Source organism: Staurois parvus, unplaced genomic scaffold (genome assembly GCF_062004578.1).
Source record: "Staurois parvus isolate SC_StPar_1 unplaced genomic scaffold, SC_StPar_1.0 ptg000237l, whole genome shotgun sequence".
NCBI lineage: Eukaryota > Metazoa > Chordata > Amphibia > Anura > Ranidae > Staurois > Staurois parvus.
The window spans coordinates 5910727-5935030 of NW_028318033.1; the positions used below are offsets into that span (position 1 = coordinate 5910727).

A 24304-nucleotide genomic window follows, 5' to 3' on the forward strand; every position below is an offset into this window, starting at 1 on the left:
TGTACCTGTGCACAGCAGCATCTCACGGGGATTTGTATGGTTAATAGGAGAGTCCTGGGCGCTGAGGTTTTGTTTTCTTTATAGACATGGTACATTCAGCCTGCCCATACAAGGTTTGAACCTCAGCCATTTTCTGCTGAACTGCCCAAGATTGGAACTGTCTATGGCCGACCTAATGCTTCCTCACTAGTGTGTATCAAAGGGAAAGCATAAAATTTTCAGGGCTCAAAATTTCCACTCGCCTGCTCGGGTCCTCAGGCCACTTCATGAAGTCTGTTTCTGATTGTTTGGTCAGAGACACTCACACCAGTGGCCTGCTGGTGGTCATTTTGTAGGGCTCTGGCAGTGCTCATCTTGTTCCTCCTTGCACAAAGGAGCAGATACCGGTCTTGCTGATGGGTTAAGGGCCTTCTACAGCCCTGTCCAGCTCTCCTAGAGTAACTGCCTGTCTCCTGGAATCTCCTCCATGCTCTTGAGACTGTGCTGGGAGACACAGCAAACCTTCTGGCAATGGCACGTATTGATGTGCCATACTGGAGGAGTTGGACTGCCTGTGCAACCTCTGTAGGTTCCACGTATCGCCTCTTGCTACCAGTAGTAACACTGAACCTAGTCAAATGCAAACTAGTAAAAAACAGTCAGAAAAGATAAGCAGGGAAAAAAATGTCAGTTGCCTCCACCTGTAAAAACATTCCTGTTTTGTTGCCCATCTAATGCACCTGTTGCTAATATCATTAACACCAAAGCAGTTGAAACTGATTAACAACCCCCTCTGCTACTGAACTGACCAGATCAATATCCCAGGAGTTTAATTGACTTGATGCTATTCTCTGATTAAAAAAGTGTTCCTTTAATTTTTTTAAACAGTTTTTTAATCTGTATGCTGCCTGCCTTAAGTAAATATAATATACCTTCCTATTTATTTACTGCTTTATTTTTTTATTTATTCTGCAGTTGCTTCCTGGTTTCTGGCCAAGGCTAAAATGACGTCATACATTCCAGGAGTCTTCAGATGAATTTCAGGAAGTATACTGTATGCTAAATGCATCATCTGCCCTTGGGGGTGTTTTACAAAGTAATTTCTCGACAAAATAAAGCATGGAAACATGGATGGATGAGTTTGCTTTGAATATTAAAAATGAATTAAATAGCATTTTCAGTTTGTGACACTCAGATACAGTTAAGTTCTACTTTGAGTTCTATGAATTATCTATGGTAAGGACAGCAGGAGGTAAATGCAATGTGTCATTTCCAAGATCTAGCTCTTCTAAAATAGCGCCTGGAGCATAGAGATATTGTTAGTTCTCTCCTTCCTACCTCTAATATTTTATGAATTTAATCTATGGGACCACCATTTGCAACTACTAATCCCATTTATAAAATAGAAAGCTTTGTGCTAATGTTATTGCTCCACTCACAGTTTCTGAAATGCTGGATCTAACACATTATGATTACCCCCATTTATTTTTATTATATTATTATTATTAATATACAGGATTTATATAGCGCCAACACTTTGCGCAGCGCTTTACAAAATGACTTCCATTTGTATTTCCTTCAATGCTCCTTTAAAGTCATTTTTTATATGAAAATGCTCTTTCATATGTTTTTTTATCGAATTAAAATGTATGCCCAGCCCAAACTGTTCTTTTTAGTTTTTGGAAAGATTTGGGAAGGATGAGAACATCTGTTGAGTTTTTGCTGCTATTTGAGTCTTCCTTACTGTCAGAATGACATGGGTTTCACAAGACAGGCATGAGGGAAAATCTGCAACAGGATCACGAACAGCATTAAAAAGTTAGTGGCCGTCCAATCCATCCAGCTACATACCCTTTCACCAAAAACGAGGGGTGTGTGGCTTACTGTGATTGTACACACACATTGTAGCCCTGTAAAGAAAAAAGCAGCATGGCACATGTGAACCTCAGAAACAGAATGGGCTCATAATGCGCAAATATGTATTTCACATGTGGCTAGATGTGCAGTTTGTTGCACTCTGAATAACAAAAATGTACAAATTTTAATTCAGAGATTTGGATGTATCTGAACTTCCAAACTACAATAGTAGCAAATTTAAATGAATCCGAAACAACTAAATTTAATTTTGTCCAAAATTCTAATGGAATTTGAATCAAATTCAAAAAGGAAATCGAATTTGAAAACAAATTCAACATATAAACACATTGCTGAATATTGTTGATTTCCTTCAAAGACAATGTGGGGGAGATTTACTAAGGTAAAAGTTCAGCCAATCAGCTTCTAAGCTAAGCTTGTTCAATTAAGCTTTAGCAAGAAAACCTGTAAGCTGACTGGTTTCCATGCAGAAGAGCACGATATTCTGAGTGAACCAGCTTTCAAAAACCAGCTTTGAGTTTCAAAAAGAATAGAGCAGCATGAAACAGAATAGAATAGAGTACAACAGAATAGAATAAAATAGAATATAAAATAAAGGAATAGAACAGAACAGAGTAAAACAGAACAGAATAGAAGGGAGTAAAACAACACAGAACAGAAAAGAATAGTTTAAAATAAAATAGAAAATAAAAGAATAGAAAAGAAAAAAAATAGAATAGAAAAAAATAGAAAGAATGTAGCTGTCTTCCGAAATTTGAATTTCGAAAAGAATAGATTAAAACAGAATAGAAAAAAATACAGTAAAACAGAATAGAATAAAATAGAATAGAAAATATAGGAATAGAATAGAAAAGAACAAAGTAAAACAGAACAGAATTGAATAGAGTAAAACAGAAAATAATAAAAATAGAAAAGCATAGTTGAAAATAAAAGAGTAGAATCGAAAAAATAGAATAGAAAAGAATAGAATAAAATAGAAAGAATATAGTGGTCTTACAAAATTCAAGTTTCAAAAAGAATAGAATAAAACAATAGAAAATAAAGAAACAGCATAGAAAAGAATAGAATAAAAAAATAGAATACAAATTAACAGAACAGAAAATAGAAGAATAGAATATTAACATAATAGAATAGAACAGAAAAATATAACCGTCTTCCGAAATTCTAATTTCGAATAGAACCAACTATTCTTCACAGTAAATTCGGATCAATTTGATATTTTAGATTCAATATTTTTTATTAGAAAACTTCTAATCCATTGGAAAAATTTGAATCTGGTCAAAAATGAATAAACAAAACTAAACTGAATGAAACTAAATGAATTTTGTTACGAATGCAAACAAAACGAAATTAATAACTTAACCAATCAATTCGAAACAAAACAATTTTTTTTTGTTCTGCACATGTCTACATGCGGCATGTTGTCTATTTCTTTACTGAGCAATAAAAATCTGACACAACCTTCTAGCCTTCGTCTACTTTACAAAATAAAAGAGGCACATTTTAACCACTTTACAAATGCGCTATAGTCGAATGACGGCTACAGCGTGGTTGTCCAGTTCTGGAAGGGCGTCATATGACGTCCTCCCAGAACACACCCCCCTCTGCACGCCCTCAGCAGCGTGCAGCCAGTGCTGTCAGTGATCGCTGTGTCCTACGGACACAGCTGATCACATGACTAGGTTAAAGGCCAATCACAGCGGCCTTTTACCACATGATCAGCTGTGTCCAATGACACAGCAGATCACAATATAAATACAGTTGCCGGTTTTTGGCAGCACTGTCACAGCATGTGGAAAGTACTGCCAATAACCAGCAAGTATCACAGAGGACATCTGCACTGATAATCAGTGCCACCCATCAGTGCCACCCATCAGTGCTGCCAGCGAGTGCCCATTAGTGCTGCATATCAGTGCCGCATCATCAGTGCCTCCTCATTAATGGCCACCAGTGCTGCCTCATCTGTGCCACCTATCAGTGCTGCCTATCTGTGCCACCTCATCAGTGATGCCTATCAGTGCCCATCATTGCAGCATTTCAGTGCTTCCTCATTAATGGCCACCAGTGCTGCCTCATCAGTGCCACCTATCAGTGCTGCCTATCTGTGCCACCTCATCAGTGCCCATCAGTGCAGCCTCATCAGCGAAGGAAAAAAATTACCAAAATTTAATAGAAGAAATAAAGAAAAACTTTTTTTTTTTACTCTTTTTGGGTTTATAATCCAAAAAAAACCCCAGTGGCGATTAAACCCCACCAAAAGAAAGCTCTATGTGTGAACAAAATGATAAAAATTTCATATGGGTACAGTGTTGCATGACTGTGCAATTGTCATTCAAAGTGCGACAGCGATGAAAGCTGAAAATGGGCAGGAAGGGGGTATGAGTGCCCGGTAGGCAAGTGGTTAATAGTGTCCATGCGGTTGCTGGAGATTTTTCAGCACTTACTTTTAGTAAAAGGGGAAATCTCAGAATTTTAGAAAGCGGTAGAATCGCTCCAGGGGTTGTAATTTCACCCCACTCTATACAAAACTAAAATAAAAAAACATTTTGGCAGGACATACTGTTTACCCTTCACATTCTATAGATTCTACGCCCCCTTTTCAGGTATAGAGCAACCCTTATAATCTAACTTTTCCAAACTGACTTTTCCTCCCCGTTCACAAAGTTACAAGTACTTTCTCCTCTTTTCCAAGCACAACTTTGGCTGAACTTGCAGCATTTTAAATATATGCCAACAATATTTCCAAGAATAGCATAAAGGGCACAAAAGAGTCAGAAATTAGCTGAACATACATATGCAGATTTAGTCTTTTACATTAGCAGTAAAAAGCTGACGCAGTGATTATATCAGCTAATCTACATTTGTGTATCTGTACAAATTAGAACGTACAAACACTAATATGCCCTTCAAGGGCTGATGCACTATTGGTAAATAGATTCATAACAAAGGTAATGGGGAAGAAATCGCTTGACAGAGGATCAATGTGAAACAGCAAGTAGGATGCAATTGTATCCCCTGGTCAATTCATTGCATCCCATCCTACATGGCTTTGTTCCAGAAAAACACAAAGGGCTCAATTCACTAACATTTATCACATGCAATGTTGGTGTCATAGCCTATTTGAATTTGAATACATTCTTGCATGAGATAATTTAGGAGGCCAATTCATTATTAAAAAAAAATGGAATATATGAAAAAAATATTATTATTTTATTGGTACTTATATAGAACTGTCAATTTACGCAGTATTTTACATACAAACACACACATATATATATTGTATATTCACATCAGTCCCTAACTCTCAGCCTGGGTTTACACTGATGCAGTGCAGAATTCGCACCGGTTTCTGTGCAAATTCTGCACAGAAATCATAAACGCACCCAGTTCATGTGAATCGCTGTGGGTGTGTATGTTAACCACTTGTCCTCCTGAGGATTTACCCCCCTTCCTCACCAGGCCATTTTTTGTGCTCCGACGCTGGTTTACTTTAACTGACAATTGCGCAATCATGCAATGCTGCACCCAAATGAAATTTATGTCCTTTTATCCCTCACGAATTGAGCTTTTTTTCAGTGGTATTTGATCGCCTGTGCGGTTTTATAATTTTATGGGCTATGTAAAAGAAAAAAGTCCGACAATTTTGAGAAAAAAAAAAACAATGTATTTAACTTTTTGCTATTAAACATGTCCAGTAAAAGGCATTTTAAAAATCAAATTTCGGCATAAATGTAGGCCAAAATGTATTCTGCTACATGTCTTTGCTAAAAAAAATCCTAATACATGTAAATTAACCAATTCAATACCGGGCACTTTTACCCCCTTCCTGCCCAGGCCATTTTTCAGGTTTCAGCGCTCTCACACTTCCCTTTGAATGACAATTGCGCGGTCATACAACATTGTACCTAAACTAAAATTTTATCATTTTCTTCACACAACTAGAGCTTTCTTTTGGTGGTATTTAATCACCGCTGGGGTTTTTATTTTTTGTTAAATTAACAAAAAAAGACCAAAACCTTTTTTTGTTTCTGTTGTAAAAGTTTGCAAATAAATAATTGTTCTTCATAAATTTAGGCCGAGATGTATTCTACTACATGTCTTTGGTGAAAATAACCCAAAATAGGGTGTATTTTTTAGTTTGTAGGAAAGTTATAGAGCTCACAAACTATGGTATAGATCTGAATATTGATCAATCCTGAAGTACTGACAGCCAATCTAATATCTTGAGGTCCAAGAATGTCAGAACAGTACAGATATCCCCCAAATGACCCCTTTTTGCAAAGTAGACAGTCCGACGTATTTCATAAGAGGCATGGCGAGTTTTTTGAAGTTGTATTTTTTGTCAGAATTTTTCAGAAAATGAAAAAATTAAAAAAATAATTTTCACTTTTTTTTTTTTACATACTGTCACCAGTGCAGTACAGCGTCATCATATAACTGGCATGGCGGTGATCAGGGACACTGACTGGTGACAGTATGAAAAAAATATATATATATATATTTATTTATTTTTTTATTATTTTTAATTTTTTATTACATTTTTTTCTTTTTTTTTAGATTTTGTGTTTCATATTTCACTATGTCCAAAGTAGTACAATGTTACCATAGTAACCATTGTTTTTTTTTTTACACAATTTGCTTATAGCAAAGAATTACTTTGCTATAAGCAAGCATTTACCTGAATGACATCGATTCATTCAGGGTTTTTTTTTTTGTGCTTAGCTGTGATTTGGCCACGGCTAATCACATGACATGTACATGTGATCGCTGTGACCATTCACAGCTAGACACTAGTATACAATGGATGGCATGAATGAAGCCATCCAATGTATACAACTGTCATGTGACCTGCTGTGATTGGTCACAGCAGGTCACATGGTACCGGCAACGGGGTACTCAGATCTGTCATCGGCCGTGTCCGAGGTACACGGCCGGTGACAGATCGCGCCGCTGCGCGGCTCTGCAAGCGCATAAACTGCGCATGCCCGGGAGGAAATCATGTCCACCCGGAAATCTACAGCATTTTGCTGGCCGCCAAACGGCTATTGGCCGAGCGGCTATTGGTTAATTAGTTTACATGAAAGTTATTGCGTTTGATAATGGCAGCGATCAGCGGGACCGCAGCAGGCATTCTGACACTGGGGGGAACTGACTTGGTGTCACTGACATCCCCAGTGACACAAATACAGTGATCAGTGCTAAGAAAAAAAAAAAAGTACTGGCACTGTACTAATGGCACTGGGGAGGAAGAGGTTAATATCGGGGGTGATCAAAGGTTTAACTGTGTACTGGGAGTGTTTTACTGGGGGATGGTGTGTTGGTGCTTCACTGTAAGCACACTGCTCTGGATGGCTGTGCTGTGCCAGAGCCAACAGGGAAGAGGACTGTTAGTAAACAAAGCAGCCCTCCTCCCCATCAGAGATCCTCAGTAATCAACGGGAGCCAGCCCAGTGATTGACAGCCGCAGCCACGATTGGCAGCGCACACCCCCTACCCAGAAATGAAAAATCAAACGTATATATATATATATATATGTGATTTTGTGCACCCCTGCGTCCTGTAGCAGTAAATCTGCTATAGGGTGGCAGGGATGTGGTTAACAACATCCCAAAATCATTTCACAAAACAATGTGCATAATCGGATCGCATGGGTGTGAATACCCATGCGATCCATTTCTAGTGCAGACAAAAAAAGGGTCCTGCACCTTTTTGGTGCGTATGCGGTGCGATTTGAGCTATACAAAATGTGTGGCTCAAATTGCACCTCACCTAATTTGCATGTGATTTGCACAGGAATGTGGTACAGTTCCTGTGTGAATCACATGCAATGTTCTGCATCGCAGAAGTGTGACCTAAGGCTCAAGGAGCATACAATCTAAGGTTCCTAACTCACACTCATACATATACTACGGCCAATTTAGACAGGAACCAACTAACCTACCAGCATGTCTTTGAAATGTGGGAGGAAACCAAAGTACCCAGAGGAAACCCACACAGGCACAACATACAAACTCAAGGCAGGTAGTGCTTTGATTGGGATTTGAACCAATGACCCTAGTACTGCCAGGTGGAAGTGCTAACCATTTAGCCAAATGACAAATCACTTTTAAAATGCAATATTTCAAGTCAGTTCACCGAACAAAAAGTTCTTTGTCTCATAGGCATTTCATATTTTAGCAATGTAGAAAATAACAGAGGGGAAATGTAATATTGTCAGTTCAGGAATGTAAATTATTTGTACCACTACAGGAGGGACATCATTCCCAGAATGAAGACCCACTAAGAACGTTTTCATAGTTTCACATTTCTTAATGATCTCACTCTGGTAAAGTGTTATAGCCTGTGATTAATTGAGATAAAACAACATAAAAAATACAAAATGAAGTGCTTAAAAAAAAAAAAGAATCGCAAAATAGAATATTTAACGCATTCACTAAGACACGTTTTTAAAGAATAGTGCATGCGATATTTAACTCTTAGTGAATTGACACCAAACTCACTAATATTGTATGGATTTAATATTTGACTTGTTACTTTTTTAGAATATAGGATTTAAAATAAGGTATAACCCCCCCAAGACCTCCTGCTCTCTAGTTCCCTGGTAGCCTCCTCCCGTGTTCGCCTCCAGGATTTCTCCAGAGCTACTCCCATCCTCTGGAACTCCCTTCCCAAACGTGTCCGACTATCTCCGCCTCTGTCCACTTTTAGACGATCCCTGAAAACTCATCTCTTCAGCCCACCTAACAACTGTACATGTGTTTTGTCCATCAGCCCATCCCCCACAGTATTACCTTTTGTATCTCTCGACCCTCCCTCTTAGCTCTAATGAGCAGGGCCCTCTGAATCCTCCTGTTTCAATTTGTATTGTAATTGTACTGGTGCCCTTATGTTGTAGAGCGCTGCATAAACTGTTGGCTCTATATAAATCCTGTATAATAATAATAACATTTTTGGAGGGTGTAATGGAGAGATTTAGATATTTTGAATAGTAACCAAACACAGCTGCAAAAGTTTGAACACCTTGGATGCGGTTTCCCTAGCCATCATTATGAAACAATAAAACCTTGCTATAACAATGAAAATGAAATGAACATTCCGATATGTTCATACAACATTCTACTGATGTATGGCCAGATTAGCTTTTGCTGCCTCAGTAATATGTTGTAATAAAAAGAGGAACTGATACAAATAGACCCTGCAGTCAGGGCTGCTGTTTGAAACCACGGGGCCTCATACAGCTAACCTGACAGCCCTCCTCCCAAGAAAAAAAAAAAAAAAGAAAAACAGTTTACAGTTATGAATGAATACAGCGAGTGATATGTACCAATCACTCATTGTGTTCATTCAGGAATGGAAGGGGCTGGTAAATGTGACATTTTTACCAGAACATTCCCCCATGCTCTATCCTCAAGGATCCTATTGTGTGCTTGCACTTGCCAGTGGGAGGAAGAGGACGAAAGCTGGCAGCACTGTGGGGGCACAAAGGCAGGCCTGAGCAGCAGGGGGGAACATATGGTGCACAGGGAGGGTGGTGGGTGCAGTGCTGGAGGGCAATTACTGGAACCAATTCCCTGTATTGCTCTCTCTGCAGCAGCTGAAAGCCAGCGGGAGGGAGAGGAGAAGAAGCCAGCTATCAGCTGCTGCAGAGAGAGCCATACAGGGGGTAGGTTCCAATAATTACCCCCCGCCATGCCAATCACCCCTCTGCCCAAATCCAATTCACCCAGCTGCCTGGGCCCCCTGCTGGTCTGGGCCCCATACAGGAGGACTGGTGGTACCCCCTTATCCACGACCCTGACTGCACTCCACGGAAATGAGTCACATAGACATTACCTTCCTTGTTATATAAGTAGACTTAAAATCTTTGGTGTCAAACATACTTGACTCACCTAGTCTCCATGTCTGTATGCAGTATCTAACAGCCAGTGAAAAAAATATGCTGCTAACATTCCTATTCCTTCACCTTGGATTATGCAGACAGTTAAAAATTGATCAAGTTACATTGTTTATTGTGTTTGATAAAATCATTTTACAGAAAGTAAAATTATGTCTTTTACCCTCCCTTGATTACCTTCCACAGCAATATCCACGTTTAGGTAGGCCACAGTTCGAGATCCTAAAACTTTTTCCATTTCCTGTGGAATGTAGAATACAGTTACTCTAATCCATTACAAATACATAATAAATAAGAAGAAAATACAATACAAAATGGGGACCAGCGCCTTTTAGCCCTGAGACCTCAGCCCTGGCAATTTTTGTCTTGTGACTATATTTCAGCACTGATAGTTCAGGGGATTTCTAAGACTAGTACACATGTTTAGAGGTAAAATTAAAGTTGGGGATTAGGTTAAGGGTTAGATTTGTGTTAGAGGTATGGTCAAAGGCTAGAGGGTTTTTTAACATATTACAAAAATTAACAAGTTATACAAGAAACTGGATTTAGCCCCCATTCAAACTGCATGCAAATTACAAATCACGTGTCTTCACTTGTTGCACAATTTTAGAATCACATGTCAGTACGATTTTGGGCACGACTTGCAGACATCTGTGCGAAATTGGCAAAAGCAGTACAGGAACTACTTTTCAAATTAGAACAGTTCCATTGCTGATCATTGATTTGACCATTCAAGCACAAGTCGCATCAGTGGGAACCAGGACTTAGTTGCGTAGTGAAGAATGTTTGTGAGGTAGACTGTATGATTATTCTATAGTGCCCAATCAATGGAGTATGTCTGTCCTGGGTGGAGGGAGGCAGACTATAAACCATATCCCCTTCCCATCAGGCTTTCCAGGTAAAGGTCCATCTGAGGGGCATGTGTGGTGAGAGAGTTAAGAGTTAGAATTTAGCCTGTGTTCACACTGTGATGTGGTGCAGAAATCGCACAGACACCGCTGCAAATTTCGCAGCGCATCAGTTGCACCCCGTTCATGCGAACCGCTGCGGGTGTGTGTATGTTAAGTTAACAACACCCCGAAATTGGTCTGCAAAACATGGTGCAAAGTGCAGAATTGGATCACATGGGTGTGAATACCCATGTGATCAGATTCTAGTGCGGACCAAAAAAAGGGTCCTGCACTTTTTTGGTGCGGATGCGGTATGAATTGAGCCATACAAAATGTATGGCTCAAATCGCACCGCACAGAATTGACTTGCACAGTAATGGGGTACGGTTCCTGTGCGAATCATATGCAATATGCTGCAACGCACAAATGTGAACCCAGGCTAAGGAGGTATATTTATTTTAACTCTTAGGTTAAGTTTTAGGGTTTAGGTTAAAGGTCAGAGATTACGATTAATTGCCAGGAGTTTATATTAAGTGTTTGATTAAAGTGGTTGTACACTTCAGACATGAAATACGAACAAAGCATATCCCTCTATAGTGTGTACTTGTCAATTAAGAGCACTGAGTATCATTTCTGTCTGCTACTTTGTTCCTCTACTATCAGCATGAATCACATCTGACACGTTTTCCTGACAACAAGAGAAAAATGGTGATGGGGGAGGATCGTTAAGGAGAAGGTGGAAAGGTGGAATTATTTAGAAGTGCAAACTCATCCAAACCGGAAATAAGCACCAGTCCTAATAGAGGCACTCAAGCGATATATGACCTCACCTAGCGGTTTGGTCATATAAATCAGGTGAGAGCATATCTGGTGGAGGGGATCTGTCACCATTTTTGAATATAATTTTTTGAGCACAAGAGGTGTCGGAACAATTACTAACACATTGAAGTATATTCTGCATAGGAAGACATTTTCAAATGGATGTTGGACTGTTGATGGAACTTTTCACATTTAATTGACACACATTTATTTGATGTAAATTCAATTACTTCTGTATAGTGGCGGGAATTTGTTTTGAAAAATATAAGAAATAGGATGTATATGAATTTGCACATAGGCTGGTAAAGAACGGCAATTATTAAGAGATTGACAGCCTCAGCTCTGTCCCTGTGTGCTGTGTGAAGGGGGGGTGGGGGTCCGTTCCCTCCAATCATGCCTCAGAACTTTCCTCACTGAGCTCTGCAGAGTGTATTTTCAGCTCTCCGCCCCCTTTTTTCTGAACTCTGATAACCTTAATAAATTCAGCACTTTGAATGGATGTAGAGAAAAGAATACCACAGATAGACAGGTACAACTTACGTAAGAGGATTTCTTTTATCTCTGTGTATGACTAGAGGCAAGTCACTTCACTGGGTATATAACCACTTTAAGGGCAATGGTTAAATGTTTTATTTTACGTTTTACATGTTAGGTTACGTGTAAGTCAGTAATGGGGAAGAGATCAGTTGGAGAGTGGCCACAGGCAATGCTGATGGCTAGTCCCTTGTCTTCTACCTGCCTTTTTTTGGGAACAACTTCCAGACATGGGCAGGCTTCCTCCATGCTATGTGACGGGTCCCCTAAGCCTCTTTTCTAAAGCTCCCTGGCCAGTGGACACAAGCTAACATTATCACTGCCTGGCACCCCGTTTGGGTACTTTTGTCAGAGACCTGCTTCCTCGCCACTAAGAAACAGGACCAAGTTATTATAGCTGGGCATTGCACCCATAGACTAGACAACACTATCTTAGGTGCAACTGGAACTGTTTACTGAACAGAAATACAGGTTTTTATACACTTTGGAAATAAGGGCAGTCACCACATGAACAATAACAATGAACATTACACACTGGGATAAACATCCCACACTGAATTGGTAACAAGGTCAAATTGACACCAGACTAATCCCATCACGTAGGAACCACCAGGAGGAGGACTAGCCAGCCAACAAAAACAATAGGTGGCTCAATTAACTCAATTAACACATCAGACCTTAATAAACAGATTATAGCACGAGACTTCAGCATCAGGTTGATTTGAGCTGATATTAACATCTGTTCAAAGTCAGAGTCTAGGAGGGGGGGGTTGAAGCAGTCGATGCTAGTTTGGGCACAGAGACCCCATATTGTATCTGAGAACTGGAGGACCAGAATACATGTGTGTTTTGGGGACACATGGACTTGAATCTGAAGGTCCCCCCGGCACACACCTCCCAAAGAATAGAGCCCCCTCAGATGCCAGGGCCCATGGTCAGTAGTCAAGAGGCTAGCCTGCAGTCCCCTCCAAAAGCCCCTGTTTGGGTTGGGTCTGTCACAATAGGATCAGAAAAGAAACAGAGAAAGGAGTGGGGGCATGGGGAGGGGGAAGATATGGAGGGAACTAAGAGAAGCGATTGCGGGCCAGGGAAGGTAAGGAGGAAAGGAGAGGGAAGAGGCAAAGGAAAAGGGAGGGTGGAGAAATAAAAAGGGAGAGTGGAGAAAAAAGTAAGAGGGTATACTCGAAGTGTTAAGCTAAGCTGGGCATACATGGATCAAAATTGCTTGATCAAAATTTGATCCACATGTGGCCATTGTGGTTAAATAGAAGTCAACCTACCAATCGACTTCTGTTCAATCGCTCTGTCAGCGTGTTCTCGCTCAATCATCACTGCAGGTAAAAGGCTGCAGCTCAGATCTGTGTATTCTGACAGCGAGGGGGTCTCCAATGTCTCTACAATGATGCAGTGGGATGGATTCCCACATTCACCTCAAATGTGGGGATGAGGAAATTGGGGCAGTTTTAGAGATCAACCTGCTGGTTTAACGGAAAAAAAATAGACCCATGTGTGGCCAGCTTTAGATTTTAATTAAATATATGTCTTTTAATAAACAGAACCAGAGTTTTTAAACTGTATAGTCTTTTAGGTGATATTATCCCAAACACCAGTGTGCATGTACAGTGCGGGCCCACTGTGATGGATCATGTACTTGTGCGTGATTTCAAACTTCCAGGTAGGGGTGCGCGCTGCCCTGGCAGTGCTGTCATTGACTTCAGCACATGCTGCTGATGGGAGGACCAAATGACAGGAGAAATCTCTGTGTTGGTAAACAACACAGAGCTTTCTACTGACAGCGGCAATGTGCTGGTTTTGCCTCCCTGTAAAGCAGGGAATAAAAACAGGAACATTGCTTACTGAAAACAGCACACAGTAAACACATTACACATTGTTAGAAAAACAGATAACCCTTTGATTGCCCTTAAATGTTAACCCCTTCCCAGTTAGTATCATTAGTACAATGTCAGTATATATTAATAGCACTGATCACTGTATTAGTGTCACTGGTGATGTCAGTGTCAGTTAATAAGATCCCACAAAGTATCAGTTACTAGCAGATTGCCAGCCTATTATAAGTTGCTGATCACTGCCATCACTAGTATTAAAAAAAATAAATACAAATTCCAATATATTCAGGGGTGGATTGACAACTCATGGGGCCCCCGGGCAATAGCGGATCATGGGGCCCCTGTGTCCTTGCCCAAACTCAAAAAAGCCTATGAAAAAGGTACCAGGGGCATCTCATGGGGCCCCCTACTGACCCCGGGCCTTCGGGCAGTGCCCGAGTTTCCAAATGGTGAGTCCGCCCCTGAATATATACATATACACAGTTGCAAGAAAAAGTATGTGAACCCCTTGGGATTACGTGGAGTTTTGCATGAATTGGGCATAAAATGTGCTCTGAACGTCATCTAAGTCACAACAATAGAAGAACACAGTCTGCTGAACATAATACTACACAAACATTAGATGTTGCCATGGTTTAATTGCACATAACATGTAAACATTCACACTGCAGGGAGGAAAAAGTATGTGAGGCCCTAGCTTAATGACTTCTCCCAGAGCTAATTGGAGCCAGGAGTGAGCCAACCTTGACTCCAATCAGTGTGATGATATTGGATGTGTTGCTGACAGATGTCCTGCCCTTAAAAAACAACACACACCTGTTTTGGGTTTACTGGTTTCAAGAAGCACTGTCTGATGTGAACCATGCCTCGCAGAAAAGAGCTCTCAGAAGACCTACGATCAAGAATTGTTGACTTGCATGAAGCTGGAAAGGGTTACAAAAGTATCTCCAAAAGCCTTGATGTTCATGTGTCCACGGTAAGGCAGACTGTCTACAAATGGAGAAAGTTTAGCACTGTTGCTACTCTCCCTAGGCGTGGTCGTCCTGTAAAAATGACTGTAAGAGCACAGCGCAGAATGCTGCATGAGGTAAAGAAGAATCCCAGAGTGTCAGCTAAAGACCTACAGAAATCTCTGGCACATGCTAACATTTTTGTTGACACATCTACAATAAAGAAAACATTAAACAAGAATGGAGTACATGGGAGGACACCACGGAGGAAGCCATTGCTGTCCAAAAAGAATATTGCAGCACGTTTGAAGTTTGCAAAAGAGCACCTGGATGTTCCACAGCACTACTGGCAAAATATACTGTGAACATATGAAACCAAGATTGAGTTGTTTGGGAAGAACACACAACACTATGTGTGGAGAAAAAAAGGCACAGCACACCAACATCAAAACCTCATTCCCACTGTAAAACATGGCGGAGGGAGCATCATGGTTTGGGGCTGCTTTGCTGCCTCAGGGCCTGGACGGATTGTTGTCATTGATGGGAAAATGAATTCCAGAGTTTATTAAGACATTTTGCAGGAAAACGTATGACCATCTGTCCGCCAACTGAAGCTCCGCAGAGGATGGGTGATGCAACAGGACAATGACCCAAAGCATACAAGTAATTCAACAAAACAATGGCTGCAACAGCACAGAATACGCCTTCTGGAGTGGCCCAGTCAGAGTCCTGACCTCAACCTGATTGAAATGCTGTGGCATGACCTTAAGAGAGCGATTCACACCAGACATCCCAAGAATATTGCTACACTGAAACAGTTTTGTGAAGAGGAGTGGTCCAAAATTACTCCAGATCGTTGTGCAGGTCTGATCTGCAACTACAGGAAACGTTTGGTTGAGGTTATTGCTGCCAAAGGAGGGTCAACCAGTTATTAAGTCCAAAGGTTCACATACTTTTTCCTCTCTGCACTGTAAATGTTTACAAGTTATGTGCAATTAAACCATGGCAACATCTAATGTTTGTGTAGTATTATGTTCAGCAGACTGTGCTCTTCTATTGTTGTGACTTAGATGACGTTCAGAGCACATTTTATGCCCAATTCATGCAAAACTCCACATAATCCCAAGGGGTTCACATACTTTTTCTTGCAACTGTATATATATATATATATATATATATATATATATATATACACACACACACACACACACACACACATGCACACCATCATTTGTAGACGCTATGACTTTCACAAAAACCAATTAATATAGTTATTGGAATTTTTTTTTACCAAAGACATGTAGCAGAATACATTTTAGCCTAAATGTATGATGAAATGCAATTTTACAAAACATTTTTTTCATTGGTTATGTTTTATAGCAGAAAATAAAAAATATAGTTTTTTTCCCCAAAACGTTTGGTCTTTTTTCAGTGATGATCAAATAACAACAAAAGAAAGATCTATTTGTGGGGAAAAAATTATATAAATTTCATTTCATACGTTCATGCGTTGCATGACCACGCAATTTCCAGTTAAAGTAGCGCAGTGCCAAATGCCCTCGTCGTGAAGTGGGTAAAATCTTACTGAGGGCAAATGGTTAATGTCTAGTAATTTTATTAGCATTGACTGAGCTACTAAAATGTATTTGTGCACTTCTTTAGACTACATTACTGGCTCAGCTCCCATATTAAAAAGCATCAGAAAAGTAAGACAGACTTGTAAATCATTTAATGCCTCCAGTTTTATAACTCAGAACTGTCACATAAGGCGGAGAAGCTGTGCCTAGATTTGGGTTGTGTCTCCTTTGAGCTATTGGAGTGTTTTGAACAGAAAACTGGCACGGTGGCATGCTGCAGACATTGAGCAGCAGACATTGGAGTGAATAGGAGGAAACTGCTCAATAAAATAAACAGAAGGAAATTAAACTGATAACCAGAGCCATTATGAAGCAATATATTTAACTGATATGGCAAAATATTGTAATATGTTGTTCAGCAATGATGTACTGTCAGATAATGAGGAACATGGGAACATCTACTACCTGCAGAAATACCATTTTCTTTTGTGTGTATATGATGTTGTTTATACGCTTACCCAGGGCCGGATCAAAGAAGGGGGGGCAGGAAGGACTTGCAGCTCAGAAGCAGTGTTCTCATGTGGGAAGGGGGGGGGGCAGGAGGAAAGACTTGTACCCCAGAAGCAGTGTTCTTATGTGGGAAGGGGTGGGGGGCGCAGGAAGGACTTGTACCCCAGAAGCAGTGTTCTCGGGGGGGCGGCGCAGGAAGGACTTGTACCCCGGAAGCAGTGTTCTCGGGGGAGGGCAGGAAGGACTTGTACCCCAGAAGCAGTGTTCTCGGAGGGGGCAGGAAGGACTTGTACCCCAGAATCAGTGTTCTCATGTGAGAAGGGGTGGGGCGGCAGGAAGGACTTGTACCCCAGAAGCAGTGTTCTCATGTGGGAAGGAGGGGCTGGAAGGACTTGTACCCCAGAATCAGTGTTCTCATGTGAGAAGGGGTGGGGCAGCAGGAAGGACTTGTACCCCATAAGCAGTGTTCTCATGTGGGAAGGAGGGGCTGGAAGGACTTGTACCCCAGAAGCAGTGTTCTCATGTGGGAAGGAGGGGCAGGAAGGACTTGTACCCCATAAGCAGTGTTCTCATGTGGGAAGGAGGGGCAGGAGGGACTTGTACCCCAGAAGCAGTGTTCTCATGTGGGAAGGAGGGGCAGGAGGGACTTGTACCCCAGAAGCAGTGTTCTTATGTGATGTAGGAAGAAGTCCTTCCTGCCCCTCTTTCCCATATGAGAACACTGCTTCTGGGGTACAAGTCCTTCCTGCCCCCCCGAGAACACTGCTTCTGGGGTACAAGTCCTTCCTGGGCCCCCCCCCCACCCCTTCCCACATGAGAACACTGCTTCTGGGGTACAAATCCTTCCTGTTCCCCCTCCACTCCTTCCCATATAAGAACACTACTTCTGGGGTACAAGTCCTTCCTGTTCCCCCTCCACTCCTTCCTACATAAGAACATTGCTTCTGGGGTACGTGTGGAGGGGGAACAGGAAGGACTTGTACCCCAGAAGCAGTGTTCTAATGTGGGAAGGGGTGGAGAGGAGCAGGAAGGACTTGTACCCCAGAAGCAGTGTTCTCATGTGGGAAGGGGTGGGGGGTGGCAGGAAGGACTTGTACGCCAGAATCAGTGCTTTCATGTGGGAAGGACTTGTACCCCAGAAGCAGTGTTCTCATGTGGGAAAGGGTGGGGGGGCAGGAAGGACTTGTACCCCAGAAGCAGTGTTCTCATGTGGGAAGGGGTGGGGGGGAAGGACTTGTACCCCAGAAGCAGTGTTCTAATGTGGGAAGGGGTGGAGGGGAGCAGGAAGGACTTGTACACCAGAAGCAGTGTTCTCATGTGGGAAGGCGGCAGGAAGGACTTGTACCCGAGAAGCAGTGTTCTAATGTGGGAAGGAGTGGAGTAGGAAGGACTTGTATCCCAGAAACAGTGCTTTAATGTGGGAAGGGGTGGGGGGAGCAGGAAGGACTTGTACCCCAGAAGCAGTGTTCTCATGTGGGAAGGGGTGGAGGGGAGCAGAAAGGACTTGTACCCCAGAAGCAGTGTTCTAATGTGGGAAGGGGTGGAGGGGAGCAGAAAGGACTTGTACCCCAGAAGCAGTGTTCTAATGTGGGAAGGGGTGGAGGGGAGCAGGAAGGACTTGTACCCCAGAAGCAGTGTTCTCATGTGGGAAGGCAGTTAGGACTTGTACCCCAGAATCAATGTTCTCATGTGGGAAAGGGTGGGGGGGGGCAGGAAGGACTTGTACCCCAGAAGCAGTGTCCTCATGTGGGAAGGGGGGGGGGAGGACTTGTACCCCAGAAGCAGTGCTCTAACGTGGGAAGGAGTGGGGGGGGGCAGGAAGGACTTGAACCCCAGAAGCAGTGTCCTCATGTGGGAAGGGGGGGGAGGACTTGTACCCCAGAAGCAGTGTGTCAGGAATGGACTGGCCAGCAATGGTGGGACTCACCTGCCTTTTGATCTGCAGTACCAGGGCTGGCCAGCGGGTGCTCCCAGCAATCAGAGACTCAACCTTTCAGCCAGCTAACACCTGGAACTGATGATACTGGTGTATTTAAGGGATGGGCCAGACTTGCAGACTCTGCCTTGGTGTTGTGTTTGTCCTGGGCCCTGTATCTGTCCTGCATCCTGTTTCTGTTCCTTTGCTACCTGTTCTGATCCCTGGCTTGTGACCCTGACCATCCCTCTGCCTGACCCTCTGTACTACGCTGCTTGCTACCTGTTCTGATCCCTGGCTTGTGACCCTGACCATCCCTCTGCCTGACCCTCTGTACTATGCTGCTTGCTACCTGCTGAACCTGGCCTGTGACCCCGACCATTCTCCGCTTGCTCCCCCTGTACCTACCTGCCCAATTGATATTGACTCGGCCTGCCTGATGACGCTTGCTTGTATGTACTGTTATCTGTGGGTGGTTGGTTGGGTTTGTTTGCACTGTATTATGTTTAGTATTGCACTGCGTTTATGTTTGTATTGTTAGTGTTAATAAATTACATTGTTAATCACATATCTGAAGTCTGCGTTTCCCTGCTTCAGTCACACACCTCTGGTCACACCTGGGAGCCCTGACACAGTGCTCTAATGTGGGAAGGAGTGGGGGGACAGAAAGGAAGGACTTGTATCCCAGAAACAGTGCTTCCATGTGGGAAGGGGTGAGGGGGGCAGGAAAGACTTGTACCCCAGAAGCAGTGTTCTCATGTGGGAAGGGGGGGAGGATTTGTACACCGAAAGCAGTGTTCTCATGGGGGAAGGGGTAGAGGGGAGCAGGAAGGACTTGTACCCCATAAGCAGTGTTCTCATGTGAGAAAGGGTGGGGGCAGGAAGGACTTGTACCCCAGAAGCAGTGTCCTCATGTGGGAAGGGGTGGAGGGGAGCAGGAAGGACTTGTACCCCAGAAGCAGTGTTCTCATGTTGGAAGGGGTGGAGGGGAGCAGGAAGGACTTGTACCCCAGAAGCAGTGTTCTAATGTGGAAAGGGGTGGAGGGGAGCAGAAAGGACTTGTACCCCAGAAGCAGTGTTCTAATGTGGGAAGGGGTGGAGGGGAGCAGGAAGGACTTGTACCCCAGAAGCAGTGTTCTAATGTGGGAAGGGGTGGAGGGGAGCAGGAAGGACTTGTACCCCAGAAGCAGTGTTCTCATGTGGGAAGGCAGTTAGGACTTGTACCCCAGAAGCAGTGTTCTCATGTTGGAAGGGGTGGGGGGGCAGGAAGGACTTGTACCCCAGAAGCAGTGTTCTCATGTTGGAAGGGGTGGGGGGGCAGGAAAGACTTTGTACCCCAGAAGCAGTGTTCTTGTGTGGGAAGGGGGTGCAGCTGTCCTCATTACATTTCTGTATTTTACCAGCAGCACAAGGTGATCCTGGGACCAGTGCTCCTTACCCACAATCTGACGCTGCTGCTCCTCACAAAGGAGCAAATCCACTACCATGTCCTGCAAATGTAATCAATGGCACTGGTCAGCCTGGACAAGCAGCAGAGCCTGATCCCGTCCTGCAACTAGGCTGTCAGCTGCAATATTCAGCCCTGCACTGTGCTTTTGAATTGCAGGAAGAGAAGTTGTATGTGGGAAGGACATACATTTGCTGGAGTCTATTCGTAGCAAGGTTCCTGACCGCGGGGTGCTGTCAGATCTGCAATTGTCAGTTCAGGTAGCATGCAGCACAATGTTACTGGCTTCAGAAACCAAACAGCTACAAATACACAGCATTCCTAGCCCACCTCTCCATCTTCTGTATAGACAAGTGGACAGCAGAAATACTCATCTGTTTCCCATAGCAGTAAACGAGCTTCCCATGATCAAAAGGGAAGGAATGACTGGGTTATGTGATTAGCATCCACCATTCAGCCCATTTAAACTAATGGTAGGCTGACAGCAGCTGCCGCTGAACACATGATCACAGAGCGATTAGGTGCAGTTCCAGGACAGGTGTCTAAGCCTGGATGCAGTTAGCTGCATCCAGACTCGGACATCTGTGTTCGGCTACATGCGGTCAGCAGTGCCCGCTGTCCCCGCTGTCAGCCTACCATTAGTTTAAATGGGCTGAATGGCCGATGTTAATTGCATAATAACCTGGTAATTCCTACACCAAGAATCCACAGATTGTTACTGCTGGAATCTGGAGGCTGCAACAAACCGACCATGTGAAAGGGGCCTTACAGTTATAATATATCATGTTTAAAATACATTTAAATTTTAAGGGCTTATTCACATTTATGCATTGCAGCAACACACGCTAAAATGTGCACTTTAATGTGTAAGCCGTGTACCGGGGTGGGCTCCCCAGGATACAGTGAAGTCACGAACGAGGAAAGCAACCCTGACACCAGCTTTTGTCACAACAGAATTTTACTTAGATGTGGCAAATAAACACAACCACAAATGCTGGAAACATACAATAAATTTACATACACCCAGCCCAAAGGCTGAGACCCTTGTGCTGCACAACGCCTCTTGATGCATGAAGGTAGAAGGTGTAGTAATTTACCTACAGGGGGGCACAACTAAGCTACCACACCTTACCTGTTATTACCCTAAAAGAGCAGGAATCAGTGTATGCGTGTATGGCATGGGCTAGCCGGCGGTGCAGCACAACAGCTTACAATCTTACACAAATCTACAGTATTCCCCCTCCCATAACTGGTCCTGTAGCACGTGCCTGAGTATTCCTTCTGAGCAAAACGCCAGTCTGGCTTGAATTTGTGGGATTTTATCAGCTCTCCAATGTGAAATGTCACTTTAAGTTATGGAGTCCTTCCAATGATCAGTAATAACACTTGTGGCCTGACACAGAGACCCTAACTAACTAACTATAGGCCTGGCCTCAGTCTCTGGAGGCGCCAACACTGAAATGAGGTGCGTGCACGATCTTACTGACCCGGGTCTGCTTTGCATCCGCTGATGACTCTGAACAGAACAAATGTCTCTCCAACGAGCATGCGGTATCTCAGTGTATGTTGCTTTGTTCCTCTGTTCTCATCAGCATTACTGGCAGCAATCTTCCTTTCTCTGAACAGGATCAGGGTCTTGGAGACGATCAGCTTCACTTAGCTGCAGCTCTGGTTACTGAGGGATGCTCTCACACCTGGATGCCATTGGAGTCTCAGCTCACACGGCTCCTTCATTCACCATCCTCTAAACATGGCTGCTGTCTCTCCTTTTCCTGTTCCCTAAACTCTGTGTGAAAACCCCACCTCTTCATGAATATAGAAATATCGATGCAGTCTGAGGCTGTGTTAGGAAAACAGTGGCATCTTGTGGCTAAACCACAGAATGTCAGTCCAGAACGTTTAATTTACTCCACATAAACAGTGTTCAAACAATGAGAGCTGTTTCCCCATCTCACAAATGCACATTTCCACAATGCATGCCAACTCTTCTTCTCTATTTGCAGTGTGTTGCTGTTCTATTCATTGTGATTTGCACCCCAACACACTGTTCAGCAGAGTGCAATGTAAACCCACAATGTACATTGTTGTGGTGCAATGCATTGCAGCCCATTCATAATTCATAATAAACAGACTACCTTTATGCAATTCAGTTTACCATGCATACATTAATGCACTGCAACAGAATGCTATAATGTGAATTGGCCCTAGGGCTTCGCGATATGCAAAGATATAACTGTGTTTCCACTTGCAACAAAATAGGCCATAAGGTATTAATAATATACAATAATGTTCTGATTTTACAAAATCAAGACTACCAAGCATTTCATCCTATTGTCACCAGGAAGACCTATGGTGTAGCTTAGCATGTGTAAAAATAATATCAGAATCTGCGCTAGTTCACAAAGGCATAAGCCAGCACTACATTCTGATACAAGGAATTAACAAAACATAAAAACAAAAGTGCTGCGCTGAAAATGCAAATACAGTGTATTACCCTAACTAAACTTTGGTGCAACCAAAATGTGACAAATATAATAAAAGGAGAAAACAAAAAACACTGTGAAGGTAAATAAATAAGTCCCAGTGTCAGAGGACAGTAAAAAAATTTCCTTGAGTGCAATCATAAATCTTCAATTGCTTAGATGATCAAACGTATTCAAGTGAAACGTGTCACCCCATTAAGTGCTCAAGGAAGGCTTACCAGATAAATTTGACCATCATGTTATATCATGTCAAATTGAGCACAGATATAATCCTATGGCAACCGCTACAGCCTCCTCCACAGCCCACATGGAAGAAAAATATATTTGAAATATATTTTGAAAATATTCTTCCCAAATATATTGACATACATACAAATCTACATTTTTGGAATGCATTTACAAATATATGTTAAAATATATGTTAAAATGACTTTTATATGTTAAAAAATCTGAAGAATATATTTAAAAAAAAAATGTAAAAATATATTTTTTTAAATATATTCTTCAGTGTTTTAACATATAAAAATTCATTTTAACATATATTTTTAAATGCATTCCAAAAATGTAGATTTGTATTTTTAAAGACATACAGTATATTTGAAATGTACCGTATTTTTCGCTCCATAAGACGCACTTTTTTCCCCCCAAAAAAGGGGGGGAAATGTCAGTGCGTCTTATGGAGCGAATATAAAGCGGCCGGTCCGGTATTTCTGCCGCCACCATGTCAAAAATTCACAGTACCTGTCAAATTCAGGTACCCGCTCCCCCTCCCTCCCCAAAGGTCAGCAGTCTCTGGTCATTCCCTGCACTGTCTGCAGTCTCTGGTCATTCCCTGCACTGTTTGCAGTCTCTGGTCATTCCCTGCACTGTCTGCAGTCTCTGGTCATTCCCTGCACTGTCTGCAGTCTCTGGTCATTCCCTGCACTGTCTGCAGTCTCTGGTCATCCCCTGCATTGTCTGCAGTCTCTGGTCATCCCCTGCACTGTGTCCGCAGTCTCTGGTCATCCCCTGCACTGTGTCCGCAGTCTCTGGTCATCCCCTGCACTGTGTCCGCAGTCTCTGGTCATCCCCTGCACTGTGTCCGCAGTCTCTGGTCATCCCCTGCACTGTGTCCGCAGTCTCTGGTCATCCCCTGCACTGTGTCCGCAGTCTCTAGTCATCTCCTGTACTGTGTCCGCAGTCTCTGGTCATCTCCTGTACTGTGTCCGCAGTCTCTGGTCATTCCCTGCACTGTCTGCAGTCTCTGGTCATCTCCTGTACTATGTCCGCAGTCTCTGGTCATCTCCTGTACTGTGTCCGCAGTCTCTGGTCATCTCCTGTACTATGTCCGCAGTCTCTGGTCATCTCCTGTACTGTGTCCGCAGTCTCTGGTCATCTCCTGTACTATGTCCGCAGTCTCTGGTCATCTCCTGTACTATGTCCGCAGTCTCTGGTCATCTCCTGTACTGTGTCCGCAGTGTCATGGAAATTTTGTATTGTTGGTCGAACTTTAAATGTGTCATGTATTCGTGTTATTCATATGTCTCTCGTGTGGCTTAATTAAAGCTCTGAAGGCTGCAATTGGGCCATGCGCATGTACAATGT

At 42.8% G+C, this 24304-nt stretch overlaps 1 protein-coding gene across 1 annotated transcript in view; it reads right to left on the reverse strand.

Moving 5' to 3' along the window:
• LOC149460037 (putative N-acetylated-alpha-linked acidic dipeptidase) overlaps positions 1 to 24304 on the reverse strand; it is a 188679-nt gene that overhangs the window by 68474 nt on the left and 95901 nt on the right. Inside the window, exon 11 of the mRNA XM_089680257.1 lies at positions 9926 to 9989. Within this exon, the coding sequence (XP_089536383.1) occupies positions 9926 to 9989 (64 nt within the window). The remainder of the gene's footprint in view (positions 1 to 9925; positions 9990 to 24304) is intronic.